Here is a 16,921-nt window from a genome sequence, read left to right on the forward strand (position 1 = left end):
AGCGTCACAGTCTCAGCCTTGTGACTACACTTTCCTCCCGTCTCTCTCAGCCTGAGGACCTCCCTGCCCCCACCTTTCCTGTATCTTATACAGGTGTCTTCCCTTACTCTCCCTGTTCCACAACTCTTGCCACTTATTTTTAACCACGTTTTATTAATCCCTTGGCTTCTGCTTTACTGATTGACAATTCCATCTAAACAAATGCAACATAAATTACAACTATTAAATTGACTTGTTTTGCATTCATTTATTAATCTTTACATAAGGACATACAACAAATGAATGTTCATCAAATGCAAGCTTTGCATGACTCAAGTATTTTGATATGGGTGCCTTTAGGTTTCAGCAGGGGAGGCTTGCTGTAGAATCTGCCACTGTGCTTTCCTATACAACAGACTACAGTCAGTCATAAATCAAAGACAGTGAGAGACTTGATATTACGTTTTTTCAGGAATGGACCTACAAAAAAACTATTTTAACAACAAAACTTCACACACTAGCATTGCTGGGAATTAGCTTGGAAAACAACTGAAAAGCCAGAAGTTAAATAAAATTCAATTTCAACTTACTCGATTGTCTGTAGGCTTTGTCTTTATGCAGGGGGAATTTGAGAAAGAACATCTAATGGAACGTATAATTAAACAGAATTTCCAAACGTGGGTCTGTTGTAGACCCATGCAGTTCCTTAGCGAGGTCAGTTCCTCTCTGCTTACCTCATGTCAAAATTAAAAGTCCCCCACAAGTTCTTGCTTTTTTGTGTGCATGTATGGCGCACTTGCAGGACTTTTATTTTGACATGAGATAAACGGAGAGGAAGAGGGTCTACAACATACCCACGCTTGGAAAGTCTGTTTAATTAATGTTCTATTAGATGTTTTTTTTTTTTTTCTCAACCCCCCCATTCGTTTTTTTTGCAAGCTAATTCCTAGCAACACTAGTGTGTAAATACTAGCGTTGCTAAAATAAACTATTGTAGAGTCAATTATAATTGCTGCTGATGCAGTATTCATTTGCACGGCAGATGAATTCACATATGAAAATATGTGTTGTACAAAGAGTAATCACAAAGAAAAAAAAAACAATCATTTCTAATTTTAAGAGAGTGGTTCTTACTTTGGATCAAGTAGTTTAAAACCTCTGTATTGGTCCCCACTATGACCAGGTAATATGCAGAGTCGTGGATAGCAAACATTGAAAAGTGCTTCAAGATTCTACAATAGTCAAAGACCATATCAGCATTTCATATGGCTATGGAAACAAATACAAAACAGAAGGAATGCAAAACTGGTATAGAAGAGCAAAAAGGTAACACTTACGGGTTTATGATGAAACCATGTGTTGACCATTTACTTGGAATTGTGTCTTTTGAGCATGTGTAGGTAAGTGTGTGTCTGACGCCACAAGTGAAAGTTATTGTCCAACTGTGTGTGTTTCACTTGAGGTGTTGACAAGGGTTGTAGTAATTCTGGTATGTTCTGAGAGGGGGTGCTGATTCTAAAGGTAGAAATAGTGAGGCACCCTCAGTCTAAAGCCTTGTTCACACTTGCAGTTTGAAATGACTCAAATCCTATTTTTCAGCATATCTAATTCTAATCTGTTATTTTCCCTGCATTCTGAACAGCCAAAAAGCACATGGAATCGTATATTTCAAGCCACATTTGAAACCACCTTCGTTATTATTATTATTATTATTATTAGGTGGTTTGAAATCAGATACAAATCTGATTCCTGTCCATGCGACTTGTCTGAACGGTCAAATCAAATTGATTTGCCCTCAAGTGGTTTTTATTTGGCATATCTTGTTACTTGCGAGCTACTCTGTTGACATGACAAGAATGTGGTAGCTAACTAGCTTGTTAATTGTTTACGAACAAATTAGTGAATATGCTAGAAAGCTAAACAGCTACCTAGCTAGATAGTTAGTTGACTGTTGTGGCTAGCCAAAAGGACTTGTTTTGAGGCTTTAAAAGTATTCTTACACTCTGATTTTTAACATTCAAAGCTATGGGAAATGTCCATGGCAGGCATACATGCGGTAAATGAGGTGATTCTACTTGTTGTGTGTATGTACTGACATGTATGTGTAACTGACACACACACACACACACACACTACATGTTAATGTTTTTAAATGTATGTAAATTGTAATGTATTTTTCCTTATGTGTCGGACCCCAGTAAGACTAGGTGTCACCATTGCCGTCAGCTAATGGGGATCCTAATAAATAAAATAAAATAAAATAAAATTCAGGATTTCCCCCATGCATTTTCCATTGTTTTGGTCGAGTTCCAATGACCTCTTTACTGCATCCATTGTTGTCACCTTAGCTTGCTACATAACTTCTGAGTGATAGGAAGCACGAGCACCACCACCAATCACCCTATACCACTGAACACACACTTGCGTAGCCACGTCAGGAAATGACTGCTGTCTGAACACATGATTTGGTCACTTAGACTAGACAGTCAGTATTCCAAAACATATTTGAAAAAATAAACTGATTTGAGCATTAAGACCTGCAGTGTGAACAAGGCTTAACAGCTACTTCACATCTAACATTTACAAATCTTGAATCGGTGACTTGAGTGCAGGTATAATGTAGAAGTGCTGATTGAGAACATGATTGTGAATGAGCAGGTGCTGATTGTGAGTGCATAGAGTTCCAGTGAAGGTAGTATTAGCAGTAGATGCTGATTGGGAGTGTAGTGGAGGTGCTAATTGGGAGTGACTTTGCCGACAGTGCTGATTGTGAGTGACTTTGCCGACAGTGCTGATTGGGAGTGACTTTGCCGACAGTGCTGATTGGGAGTGACTTTGCCGACAGTGCTGATTGTGAGATTGGAGGATTTATATAAGGCTTCACTTCTACAGCATTAGCAACCTGCTCAGTTCAAAATGAAAGTAAACCAACAAACTTAAATACAGCAGAGGCACCCACAAGAGAGGACAAGCGTAAGGAGAAACTCTGACCTTTCACCTCAATAAGGTATGTTCTGTACTGTATGTAGATACATAAGGCTGCCTTTTGCAGCACTGAGTCAGGTGACCAAGTAAAACACAACTAATAGTGACTAAGAAAGCAATCGGTGAAGGAACAAAACAAAGGCTAAAATTCAACTCAAAATACATTATAGCTTGACATGTGCAACATAATCCAGCATCTGATTAATATTATAATACATTATCAAATATGACAGCACTGCTAGAGGTACATTTAACCTACGTGTACACCACTCAATGGTCTAAAATGGTCATCAGATTACTTCCAAAATATCAGAAGTATAAGACACAGAGGAACCACTACAGGAGGCCTTTCTAGGGCCCCTGTAAGAGGATAACCCCTGGATGAGTAGAGAAATGGTAGTGACGTCGTCACCCTGCGAGACCAGGGCTGTCATGGGAATCCTTATTGGGCCTTAGAGAGAAATGGGGAATGGACTGAGTATAAGAGCAGAGGGTCAAATTTAATTGAGTGGTAGAGCCCAGAACAGGGGATATGCAGTATAGGTGTGTCCTTTCTGTATCTAATCCTCAACACTGATCCCAGACAAGAAGCTCTCTAAATTAAGCAATGTTTTCACTCTGATAGAAAATCTGAGGGCAAACTAAGGTAGGCAGAAGAAAAACACGACTGCCATACCCTCTGTGCATACCAAAGGATTACTTCTGACACCAAAGAATATGACAGCTACCAGCACAGGGACAACAGACTGACCAGGGGCCTCATTTTTAACCATTGCGTAAATCTTACACTAAATATGTATAAACTTGGAGCACGCCATACATACGCATATTTCCCGTTATAAATCAGACCTGTGATAAAACTCTGTGCACGTGAACAAGCATTATAACTCTGTCTGAAAACCCCCAGCATTCACCTTTTATGGTGATAATAACGCCCTTATTTGCTGTATACTTTGGAAGTATTGGAATTAGGCCAAACTTCACCAAATGTATTTGGAGGTGTTGGCAGAATGGTTTCTTTTGCAGTGACATTTGCTGTATCTGACTGTTTCTGAAAGACAAAAACAATTGCAAATTGTTGTGGACCTGTAAACAGATCGTTTGAATTCGATAATGTTTTGCATTAACTTTTTTCCCAACCAAAATATGCTGCACTGCCCGCAAATTTTTTAACATTGTCTACTCTGGAAAACATTACAACTACAGTAGGCCTACTTACAGTGCTAGCCTACACACTTCAATGCAAAAGATCAACTGTCTATTCACCTGTTAAATTTCTACTGTATGTTATAAACCGCGCTCCTTTCGGATGCATAAGCAAAAACGTATAATAGCCTATCTAATAGGTCCAATTAAATGAGAGATGAGCATGGTCATTTATTGTATGGTTACGTCAGGAATATGAACTCAACTTGGCCAGAAAAGGTGAGGAATTTATTATGATAGGCTTATAAACAGTGTACAAAACATTAAGAACACCTGTTCTTTCCGTGACAAACTGACCAGGTGAATCCAGGTGAAAGCTATGATCCCTTATTGATGTTACTTGTTAAATTTACTTCAATCAGTGTAGATGAAGGGGAGGACAGGTTAAAGATGGATTTGAGACAAGGTTTGTATGTGTGCCATTCAGAGGGTGAATGGGCAAGACAAAATATTTAAGTGCCTTTGAACAGGGTATGGTAGTAGGTGCCAGCCCAGGCACACCGATTTGTGTCAAGAACTGCAACGCTTCTGGGTTCTTCACGCTCAACTACCACCCAAATGACATCCAGCCAATTTGACAACTGTGGGAAGCATTGGAGTCAACATGGGTCAGTACCGTTGTGGAATGCTTTCGACACCTTGTAGAGTCCATGCCCCGACGAAATGAGGCTGTTCTGAGGGCAAAAGGCGGGGTGCAACTCAATATTAGGAAGGTGTTCCTAATGTTTGGTATACTCAGAATATGTATGTTTATAAATCAAACTGTCTACCAGAGAAATTTGACATTACAGTATTCAGACGTAGCCTACAAACGTTAATGGAAAAGGTGAACCGTCTGTTCTACCGTTAAACTGCGCTTCGCGTCGGATCGCATAGAGCAAAATACTTGACATAGCTTATCTATTTACTATTGTAACATGGGTCCAATTAATTGAGAGATGTGACGAATGGTAGCCTAAACTAATTTGTTGTAGGTCTATAGGCTATTTCGCGACCATGAAACCATCACAGTCAGAAAAGGTGAGTCATTAATTATGAAATGATCATGGAAATGAAATAAAAATAGGAAATAGACGCCTATTTCCAATTATTTTAGAATGCAAAGACAAAATAGATTTTCGCTCTTCTCACTAATGACAAATGATTGTATCTTATTATATTTAGCTACCTGTTTTTGTTATGAATAAGAGTATTATATACAGTGGCTTCAGAATTGACATGACTTTTTCCACATTTTGTTGTTTTACAGCCTGAATGTAAAATTGATTAAATTGAGATTGTGTCACTGGCAAACACCCCATAATGTGAAAGTGGAATTATGTTTTTAGAAACGTTTACAAATTAATAAAACAATGAAAAAAAAATTAATTAATAAATGAAAAGCTGAAATGTCTAGAGTCATCCCTTCTACTGCAAGCCTAAATAAGTTCAGGATTAAAAATTGTCTTAACAAGTCACATAAGTTCCATGGACTCACTCTGTGTGCAATCATTTTTTAGACTACCTCATCTCTGTACCCCTCTGGTCCCGCAGTTGAGCAGTGAATTTCAAACACAAATTCAACCACAAAGACCAGGGAGGTTTTCCAATGCCTCGCAAAGAAGGGCACCTATTGGTAGACATTGAATATCCCTTTGAGCATGGTGAAGTTATTAATTAGGCTTTGGATGGTGTATCAATACACCCAGTCACTACAAAGACAAAGGCGTCCTTCCTAACTCAGTTGCCGGAGAGGAAGGAAACCACTCAGGGATTTCACCATGAGGCCAATGGTGACTTTAAAACAATTAAGAGTTTGATGGCTGTGAAAGGAAAAAACGAATGGATCAACATTGTAGTTACTACACAATACTAACCTAAATGACAGAGTGAAAAGGAGGAAGCCTGTACAGAATAAAAATATTCCAAAACATGCATCCTGTTTGCAAGAAGGCACTAAAGTAAAACTGCCAAAAATGTGGTAAAGAAATTAACTTTATGTCCTGAATACAAAGTGTTGTTTAAGGCAAATCCAACACAACACATCACTGAGTACCACTCTATATTTTCAAGCATGGTGGTGGCTGCATAATAATATAATAAGAATATGCCATTTAGCAGACGCTTTTATTCAAAGCGACTTACAGTCATGTGTGCTTACATTTTTACGTATGGGTGGTCCTGGGGATCGAACCCACTACCCTGGCGTTACAAGCGCCATGCTCTACCAATTGAGCTACAGAGGACCACATGTTATGGTTATGCTCGTCATTGGCAAGGGAGTTTTTTGGAATAAAAAGAAACGTAATAAAGGAAAACCTGGTTCAATCTGCTTTCCAAAATAAACTGGGAGACAGATTTGCTTTCAGAAGGCCAATAACCTAAAACACAAGGCCAAGAATACACTGGAGTTGCTTACCAAGATGACATTGAATGTTCCTGAGTGGCCTAGTTAGTTTTGACTTAAATCGGCTTGAAAATCTATGGCAAGACAAGTCTGTCTAGCAATGATCAACAACCAATTTAACAGAGAATGAAGAATTAAAAAAATAATGTGCAAATATTGTACAATCCAGGTGTGCAAAGCTCTTAGAGACTTACCCAGAAAGACTCACAGCTGTAATCACTGCCAAAAGGTGATTCTAACATGTATTGACTCAGGGGTGTGAATACTTATGTAAATTAGATATTTCTGTATTTCATTTTCAATAAATTAGCAAACATTTCTAAACATGAGCAAACATTTCTAAACATGTTTTCACTGTCATTATAGGTTATTGTGGGTAGATGGGTGAGATTGATTTTTAAAAAAATCCATTTAGAATTCAGGCTGTAACAATAAAATGTGGAATAAGTCAAGGGGTATGAATACTTTCTGAAGGCACTGTATTCCTTCACAAAGCTACTATGCTACTTTTTCCTTAATTGCAATGCAATAATTCAACCACTAGAAACTGTGCATACGCATGGTTTAAAGTTTGCGGGAGGATAACACATTCTAACGTCAACTTTTGCTTAAAAGCTGGCGCATGCATGTTTGGGGGAATTTTTTTGTGCGTACACAGTGTTTATATATGGAGGACCCACCTCGATTCTACTGCAGCAAAAAAACACATTGATGACCTTGTGCAATAGCAAGACTGATCCGTTTGGATAAGGATAAGATCTTAAGAGTTCTACGCTGCCCTGCAGTCCAGCCCCGGTGCTGGTGACAGCATGCAGTGTGTAAGCCTTAGTGTAGTGTGCACAGGTGCTGGCTCCCCTGCTCTGTAGGGAAGGATGGGAGCTTTCAGGGCTTTTCTTGTGGGGCCTTGACGTGAAAGGGCGCAGAGACAAAGGGGTCTACGGAGCTCACCTCTGAAGTCCAGGAGTGTAAGGGTCCCACAGGTACTGAGCCCACAGTAGACTGCCTGCTCACATTGGACACCACCCTCTGAGCTGTCACAGGTTGCTGAGGCAAGGGGCCGTCAAAGTGTCGGGAGTACTTGGCCAGGGCCTGTGGGCGGAAAGGCTGCGGGGCCACCTGGCTCAAGAGGGCTGGTTCAGGGGCCACAGGGTGTACCACAGCTGGGTGAGGGTGCTGGGTCTTGGGCTTCACAAAGGGGGCCTGCAGGAAAACATCTGGATGCTGTTGAGCCACAACGGGGGGACGTGGGAAGGGGGCATTTGCGAACACATCACCTGCCTCCTCTTGTCCAATCCTGAAGGGGGCTTTGGAGAAGACATCAGGGACAACCTCAACCACCAAAGTTTGCTGGGGCATCTGGCGGGAATGATTCTGGGATGGGGCATGGAGGGATGGGGTAGGTTGGTGGGAGGAAGTGGAGAGTTGTGGGTGTGATAGGGACGGCTGGGAGGATGGGAGGGGTAATTCAGACCCTTGCTCCTCATCTTCATCTGAATCCAGCAGCAAAGGTCTGGAGCCACTGCAGTCATGGACCACCTCATCACTCTCACTGGCCCTCCTGCCCTGCTCCTCCTTTACTCTCTCATCTTCCTCCTCCTCATCCTCCTCCTCATCGCTGGAGTGGAAACAGCACTCGTCTGCTCTGTGGCCTTCTCCAGGCAGCTCAAGTTCTGAACCCCCCTCGTCCAGCACAGCGTAGCCATTACTCACCCCTTTCAGCTCTGCAGAGGAGAGAAGACACAAAGTAAAGGATAAGACTTAAGATGTATAAACGGAGATAATACATCAATACTTATATTTATACATCAATTGAGTTGACATTGAGAAACCTCTCGCAGCTTTGAACACTACGGTCTGTGGTCCTATGGTCTAACGGAGCATCAATAAGTCAATCCCAAAGATGACAAGTACTACAGCTCTACTGCAAACAAGTAAACACCATGGAAACAGCAACAACAGCACAATGGTCCAACAGCAGCAAGCCAGCACGACTACATCAAAAACACAACAGACACAATGTGACAAACAAGACTATTCAGCACCATCACCACAACAACAAAAAATACCTTGTTTCCACTAATTGATTTCAGAACACCTGCAACATCCTCTAAGCAGATACACTCAACACCTCAACAAAACAATTCCATGTACCATTTCAGAGCGCGTAATACTGGCAGATTTATGGTTGTTATTCGTAAGTTATATAAAGATATAGGGACTTAAAGGAGCAAGTGGACCCGTGGAAACAAGGAGTGAGAGGACTCACAGGAGCAGACAGACAGACAGAGATTGGGGGGGCAGAAACAGGGGCAGTCTTACCTTGGTGGTGCAGGTAGCAGGAGTTAGCCGGCAGCTCCAGAGGAAGAGGGTTAGTAGCAGCCATTGTAGGGCACAGTTCAGAGTCAGCCAGAGGGCAAAGAGCTGGGCAGGATGTGAGTAAGAGAAGAGGTGGAACTGTAGCTCTAAGCTACTCAACCTCCCAGTGGATTGAAAGGCAAGAAACTAGGTGTGAGAGTTCTACAGTCAGTGAGAGCACTCAACCCCATGTAAGAGTGCAGTGTGTTAGTTGCTTAACTGTGAGAGCACCGAGGTGTAATAGGATGATTGGGCACTTCCATACTGTAGCGTCAATGAGATAATACTGTGTTTTGATCAATAGGGCAAAATTATTTATTTTTGTTGCAAAACGTGGAGGCTTCTGAAAGCTATTAGCGCATTTATGAGCTGCCAGACTGACAGCATTCGCTGTCTGAAATGTGAGCATTGTTAGGTAAGTGACTTATGTGGGTGTGTGACTAAGCAACAGACTGATGTGTTAATCAGCCAAAGGATGCATACTGTACCTATAGCTACTTGCTCTTCCAATCATCTCATAACACCAGCATATATATTGAACTACATTTCCTACAGGTGAACTGAAAAAGACACCAAGGAGACTAAAGTTACATTCACATGTTTATTTAATGTCCCTTTCTTTTTGATTTTTTTCTTCTTATTTCATAAAAATATAAGGTACACACTAGATAACTCTTTGCTTTCACATATTAACATTTGCTGTTTGCTCATTTCAACAGTTTTCATATAATCAAATAGATTATACTTGTCACTGTTTCCCCTAGCAAACACACTAGGTACATCCGTTTCACAGCAACACAACTAAAACTCTACTGGCAAGGCTAGACCTCTACTGAATACAGCACTGTGGTGTCTAATGATAATATGAGCACTACTGTAGAATTGCATAGGTTAGCCACACTAAAACCTGCACAAGACTGAACAACAAGTAGATCAGAGAGGAAATGAATAAAAACAAAACAAGAGTAGGTTTACTGATTATCAGGCCATACAGGCCATACACTCTTCAGAATCCACAGGCCAATTTCTAAAACTTACTGTACAATATATGGTTTGGTGAGGAGGGGTAAAACAATTTTTGATCTAAAAGAAAATAACTTCAAGTATGCTACACTAGCAGTAACATCAACGGAAATGTATATTTTTGCTTTGTATATTTTCCAAGTATGGAAACAATACTTTTTGACATTGAATAAATGCACTTCGGGGCATTGAGGGTTCTTATATGGGTTGCATTTCAGTTTCTGAAATATTGTATCGTATTATTTTGATATGCCTCAGGAGGGTACAATGTAGTGCATCACATCCACTGATTATGCTTGCTGGGAGGATGATACAGATGAATCAAGACAAATGGTGCTTCTGTTTCCAGCAAATGAGACCAATTGCACTGTAACTTGTAAGCAGGTAGGCTAGATCGCTTGTGTGATGCATTTAGGGGTGAGGAGGAAAATAAGGGACAGAGATATCAGGAAGACCCTTCCGTCATAAGCCCTGTTTTCAGAGGAGGGAGGGCTCTAAGAGGTGGAAGAAATCTATTCCCTTCATGCTATTAAATAAACTACAGCTCAGAGAAAAAAAATCAAACTAGAACACCAGGGATGAGGCGTGACGATAATACCTCAATGAGGTACAGTGCACAATGCTATCCTCAGAACACAACCACATTAAGATGGCTAAAACCATGGGGCTAGTTGCTTCTCTACGCTAAAATAGTCTTCCACACGACCAAGGATAGACAAAAATACTTTGGACAAAAAGGAGGGACACGATGATAGCAGTCTTAAATACAGCTTCATAAATAATACACAGAAATAAACTTTTTTCATTCACCTATATGTACTTGTTATGAATGTTATATATTTCATATTGACTCACTTCATACATTCATTCTATAGTACTATCAATAGTCACATTTATTCATACTGTGATATGACATGTCTTTTTAAAAATATTAAACACTTAAAATGTACTTGAACTACTTCTTTGCAAAGGGAGAATGAGGACATTGAAACAGTGGTTTTCTATACATCAGAGTTGGTGGGGAATGGATATTTGTCAAGATTTGAGTTGGACATTATATCATAGGCAAGCAACATCAAGGTGTGTGTGTGTGTGTTTGAGTGGTATGGATGGGTAGACAAACGGGAGGTGGATATGAATGATTATGAACATGTGCAACAGAGGCACATGGAACAAATAGAGAAACTGATTGCCTGTACTGTAGAGCCACGCCAGCACAACACAAGCAGACAGACAAAACACAAGCTGCACCTACTTCTCACTATGCTTTGCTCTGCTGGCTCACTGGTAAATATCAGCTGACTCTCACTAAACAACCACAATACGATATGACCATTGCACTGTTCTGTTGACCCTGTGAGTCTTATTCTCCTCTAGTACCCATGCTCAATATGGCACTAATTTCTATCTCACATTCTCTGAATTTATAGCTGTTAACCTTGCCATTGGGCCGAGGATAGAATCAAACAAACCCAAATAAAACCAATAAAGCTCTTATTGGAATAAACATGATCAATAGCCATTTAGCATGCTTTCTGCCCAAGAGAGAAAGTTGTTGAGCATCCGTTTTAAATTATGACCAAATGACAAGGGCATTGAAATGAATCATACATTTAGAATAATACCACGATTGCATCAACCTTTCCAGATAATTCTTATACTTAGAGGCATAGTGAGAGGAAAAAGATGCACCAGCTCAATATAATCTTAAAGGACTACAGGAAATTCACAGCACAGGAACAATAATCCCAGGAAAGCTTCAGATAAACTGAGATTGTAGCTCTTACGTAAAGCACAGCCAAGATAAACATGGTTGCACAGTCAAGGAGATGGTTGTTGTAGTAGACCTGAATATCAGCGCCAGTTGGGGGTAGCTAGCGACAGCCTGTAGAGAGATCAGATGTCTACCATAACGGTGCATGTTGCACAAGTGCTTTTGAGATTACAATGACAGACATCTTACAACATTTGCAACCGCAACATTTGCAACAGACAGCCAAACATTCCCAAGGGGCAGCAGTGGACCACAGCAGTTTGATAACAGTTAAACACACAGCAGAAGACTGACAGCTTATTGTCATTATTAGTCCCCCCTGTATGCCCAATGCAAGCAGCTCTGGATAGTTCAGTCAGCATATGCTATTCTAAAGGGCAACTGCTTTGCTCTCTAGACTCTACATGGTCATAGCTGCTACAGGAAGAGTGCATACAGATAACCAGGAGAGATAGAAGTATGGTACTGTTGTGTTACATGGTCAGACCTGTGACAAATACATTTGCCAGGGGTGGATTGTATAAGTGATCAAACATTGTAGAACACAGCAAAGACAATAGGGTTATGGGCAAGCCAGGCAGTATGTGCATAAGGTGGGGTTGAATCTGCATGGAAGGACAATGAGGAATGTCGACAGATGGATGAAAGTATGATAATGACTATATTGCAGCCAAGGCAGAAGCAGACAATGTGTCAGGGCGGGGGGTTAATGCAATGTTGTTACCAACATGGGAATGCCAACGGCCAGAATGAATGGTTTGAAACCATTGTATCAGGTAAGCAAGAGATGAAGGCGGGGGCAAGGAGGTACACCAGAGAAAGTTCTCACTAGTCCACATTAAAGTTCCTCCATTTCACCTCACAAGGTACTACATAAGTGCCTCTGCTGCCCCCTCTCCATCCCCTACGTGTTACGATTGCACGCTGCCCCTTCGACCTCTCTCTCCCACCCCCCTAGAGGTCGATGAGCTGATCCACCAGCAGAAGGGAGCGGGCCATGTTGGGGATGCTGGACTCTGAACTGCCACTGTTGCTGCGCGAGTGACCACCTAAAACGTGCCAGAAAGAGAGCGAGACAGAGCGAGAGAGAGGAGGACATGGAGGGAGCAAGGAAGAGAGAAGAGGGAGAAAGGCCAACAAGCGGGAGAGAGAGTAATATTTTAAGAGAGTATTTGACAGAGAACAGAAGACAGAACATATAGTGGCAAAGAATTGAGAATCAGTGAAAGAGAGCGGAGAGGAGAGAGGTCAGAATGACAGGAGCAAACAGGAGTGAATGAGGGACAGGGGGAAGAGAAGAAGAGAAAGATCCAGAAAGTAAGCGGAGGTTATCTATCTGCAGCCGCGGCCTTTCAGGGAAAGCGTGCTGGGAGGACATACTGTAAGTCGTCCTAACCTCTAGAAGAACTACTCCTTCAAGCTCTGCCTTTGGTGCTTCTGTTCTGACAGACTGTACAAAACAACTGCAGAATGGTACCTTCCTTTGATGGGAACTGCCAATTCTTATTGACAACGTTCAACTAATGAAAAGTCAATGAGAGAAAGTTAAGAGAAACCCACTGATGTGAGAGCATGCTAGGATGAGGGCTAGCTAATGTTACAGCACATCCAGCCATGGGTGCTCTCATCAGGTGTAAGTGATTAACTAAGGTGTTAGCTAGGGTCTTCTCAGCGATGGCTGTGCTCATTCATGGTCACCTTGGGGTTATATGGGTTGAGGAAGACAGCTCATACAGAACAGTACTCTGGTCTTCAGAAGATATGCGTGGATCAACGAGACACGTGGATCCAAACCCTATCTACATTCTGCTGGTCTGCCTTACATACCTTGGTTGTTGGAGTTTTTGGAGATAAGCACGGGGATGGGGTCAAACTCGTCCTCAGTGCCCTTCTTCCCAGCCTCGAGCGGCTGGAAGCCCGACATGAGGTAAGCAGAGTCTGCAGGTGGAGGAGAGGTGAAGGGGTGATGGAGGGGGGTTGGTTAGCGCAGCCCAGGAGGGGAGGGTGCAGGGAGTACAGAGACAGACGCAGCCAGAGCAGTCACAACGTTAGTACTAAGCCATGCGCATCTGATGTGGCTTTTGTAAATGAGTCAAGGGTCTGCAGAAGATCCCACAATGTTGTGGCTGCTGTATAGTGCTACAAATGAATACCTCACTGTCTGAACTATAAAGGGTTGTTGATACAGGCTGCCGACATGTCTGTATCAATATCCAATTACCCTTCTGAAATTATATAGTTCATTTTGATATTAGTAATGTGATAGTTTAACATCATACATTCAAAGGTCACTTGCCTTTGAACATGTATTTTAGTGTTCTAAGTGGGCATTACAGCTAAGAGATATTGCAGGTCTGTGGTTTAGTTTGGGCTGAACATAAGTCAGAGGTCAGACTTGCTGTGAGGCGTTTACACAGATAACACACTGAATGTACATAACATGACAGACTGACCAGTTGAATCCAGGTGATGTCACCTGTTAAATCCACTTCAAAATCAGTGTAGATGAAGGGGAGGAGACAGGTTAAATATGGATTTTTAAGCCTTGAGACAATTGAGACATGGATTGTGTATGTGTGCCATTCAGAGGGTGAATGGGCAAGATCAGGATTCGTATAGACAGTGGCAAGTCAAATTCAAGTACTTTCTCAAGCACTGATATTTATTTTCAAGGACCATCAATTTGTAATAGTTCCTATTATGCAATTGTTTCTAGTTGCAGTCATCACTCCCTTACAAGTTCTACTCAATAATAAGCGTTTCACTACTTATTTACTATATGAGTGGTAAGTCAGTGCTGATGATGTTGACTGATTTCCTTATATGAACTCTAACTCAGTAAAATCTTTGAAATTGTTGCATGTTGCGTTTATATTTCTGTTCATCATACATAATATTCAATTGTCTTTTATATTTAAATTGTCTTTATTTCACTAAATTACATGAAAGTGAATTCTGACAGTGTAAAAGGTCCTTAGTTGACTCTAAAATATTGTATTCTATACCCATTTGAAGAGAAACAAGTTATTAATGTGGGGACCCTATTTAACATTTTAGGGGACACACATGGGTCCCGGACCCCAAGTTTGGGAACCACTGTACTACTAACCTCTCTCCCTGCTTGCTTCAATGCTTCCTCTCTCTGTGTATCTCCTTTGCCTCCTTCATTGCAGAATGACTAACCACTCTGTCTCACTACTGTCTATAAAGAAAAGGTATTTTGTTATGATAACTTATAGTAGCCCATCTTTTGATTATAGCTAGCTTAATTTCAGTCAACTGCTGAGGTCAGGCTCCGTTCAACGTTAGCCTCCAACTTCATCCTTCTAGCCAGCTAGTTATAGCTAGCTACCTGGCTAATAGCCAGAGCCCTTGAGCTACCTAGCTAGCTAGACACCTGACTGAAATATCAGTGACTATTTACCAGTTGTACACCGGGGGAGGGTTGTTTGGGGGATGTCTGTTGACACGGCAGGAGTCGAGGGATGTTAAAATAATTGCCACTGTCAGCGGCATCTCTGCTACTTGAAACTGTAGGTCTGACCTGAGGTAGTTCGTTTCACCTCTTGGCCTTTGTCGTGGGCGGAGTTTCCCATTGGACAGAGTAGTGAATGAATACGCTGCTAACAAGGTAAATCCGGGTGAGTAAACCCTATTTCCTAAATAGAAAGATGCATAAACAGTGTTTCCCCTCCACTACATCCCTGGTTGGGTCTGGCAAAACCCATTCATAAACATCCTCCAGGCAGGGTTGAATCTACATTTGCCCGGCATTTTAGTTATCGATGTGACATTTGGCGGCGCCTAATCAGTCAGTTCTGTACCTGCCTGGCTGAGTGGCAGTGTTGGTGGAATGAGCGAGCTCTCCTGGCAACCAGAACGCAAAACTCTAGACTGCCTGGAAATTAATTTGCAAGACCAATAAATTTTTACATTAACATATTTGATAATTTTCTGTTCTCCTTTCATTTTAATTCAAGTACTTTGCAAGTACCAACTTGAGAACATGTCTGATTTTCAAGGTATTCCTGTACTTGAATTTCAGAGTGCCAAATTCATGTACTTGGCACCTTGTGCGAACCCTGCAAAATAAAATATTGAAGTGCCTTTGAACGGGGTATGGTAGTAGTATGGTAGCCAGGCGCACCGGTTTTAGTGTGTCAAGAACTGCAACATTGCTGGGATTTTCACGCTCAACAGTTTCCGTGTGTATCAAGAATGGCCCACCACCCAAAGGACATCCAGCCAACTTGACACAACTGTGGGAAGCATTGGAGTCAACATGGGCCAGCATCCCTGTGGAACGCTTTCAACACCTTGTAGAGTCCATGCCCCGACAAATTGAGGCTGTTCGTTCTGAGGGCAAAAGCAGGTGCAACTCAATATTAGGAAGATGTTCCTAATGTTTTGTACACTCAGTGTACAGTATATGACAGCTGATGAGAGAGGATCTTACCAGCAGGTGCCTGGGCAGTGCCAAATGAGACAGGAGCCAGCTCATCCAGACAGGAGGCAGAGCCTGGGGGGGCAGAGGAGCAGGAGGATGGGGGTACACAGACAGTTTGAGCCCCAGGGGTGGAGGTGTGAGACAGCAGAGAGCAGCCCAGCAGAGAGCCCTCCCCAGCCAGAGGGTCTGAGGGAGGAGAGGCCAGGGCACAGGGACCAGGGGTTAGGATGGAGGGAGGAAGAAGGAAAGAAAGTGAAAACAGACCATTAGCCCAAACAGAAGAAAAAGCATTAGGTTAGTAAGCTTGCTCACCCTTTTCCCACAGAAAAAAGTTCAGACAAAATGAATGAGCTTCTTACTCAGATATAAACTGAGTATACAAACATTAAGAACACCTGCTCTTTCCACAACAGACTGACCAGGTGAATGCTATGATCCCTTATTGATGTCACTTGTTAAATCCACTTCAAATCAGTGAAGATGAAGGGGAGGAGACAGGTTAAAGAAGGATTTTCAAGCCTTGAGACATGGATTGTGTACATGTGCCATTCAGAGTGTGAATGGGCAAGACAAAATATTTAAGTGCCTTTGAACGTTGTATGATAGTAGGTGTCAGGTACACCGGTTTGTGTCAAGAGCTACAACGCTACTTTTCACAATCAACAGTTTCCCATGTGTATCAAGAATGATCCACCACCCAAAGGACATCCAGCCAACTTGACACAACTGTGGGAAGCATTGGAGTCAACATGGGCCAGCATGCCTG

General features: G+C 41.8%; 1 protein-coding gene across 1 annotated transcript in view; it reads right to left on the reverse strand.

Annotated features, from left to right (window-relative positions):
• Positions 1-232: 232 nt before the first annotated feature.
• The window catches only part of LOC311141604 (AP2-associated protein kinase 1-like), a 73,360-nt gene continuing 56,671 nt past the window's right edge, over positions 233-16,921 (reverse strand). The window contains exons 17-19 of the mRNA XM_084176979.1: positions 16,165-16,341; positions 13,536-13,646; positions 233-8,277 (exon numbers count right to left, since the gene is read on the reverse strand). Coding sequence (XP_084033105.1) covers positions 7,439-8,277; positions 13,536-13,646; positions 16,165-16,341 — 1,127 coding nt within the window. The 3' untranslated portion in view covers positions 233-7,438. The remainder of the gene's footprint in view (positions 8,278-13,535; positions 13,647-16,164; positions 16,342-16,921) is intronic.

The sequence above is a fragment of the Coregonus lavaretus genome (genome assembly GCF_964263955.1).
Source record: "Coregonus lavaretus genome assembly, chromosome: 14".
Taxonomy (NCBI): Eukaryota; Metazoa; Chordata; class Actinopteri; order Salmoniformes; family Salmonidae; genus Coregonus; species Coregonus lavaretus.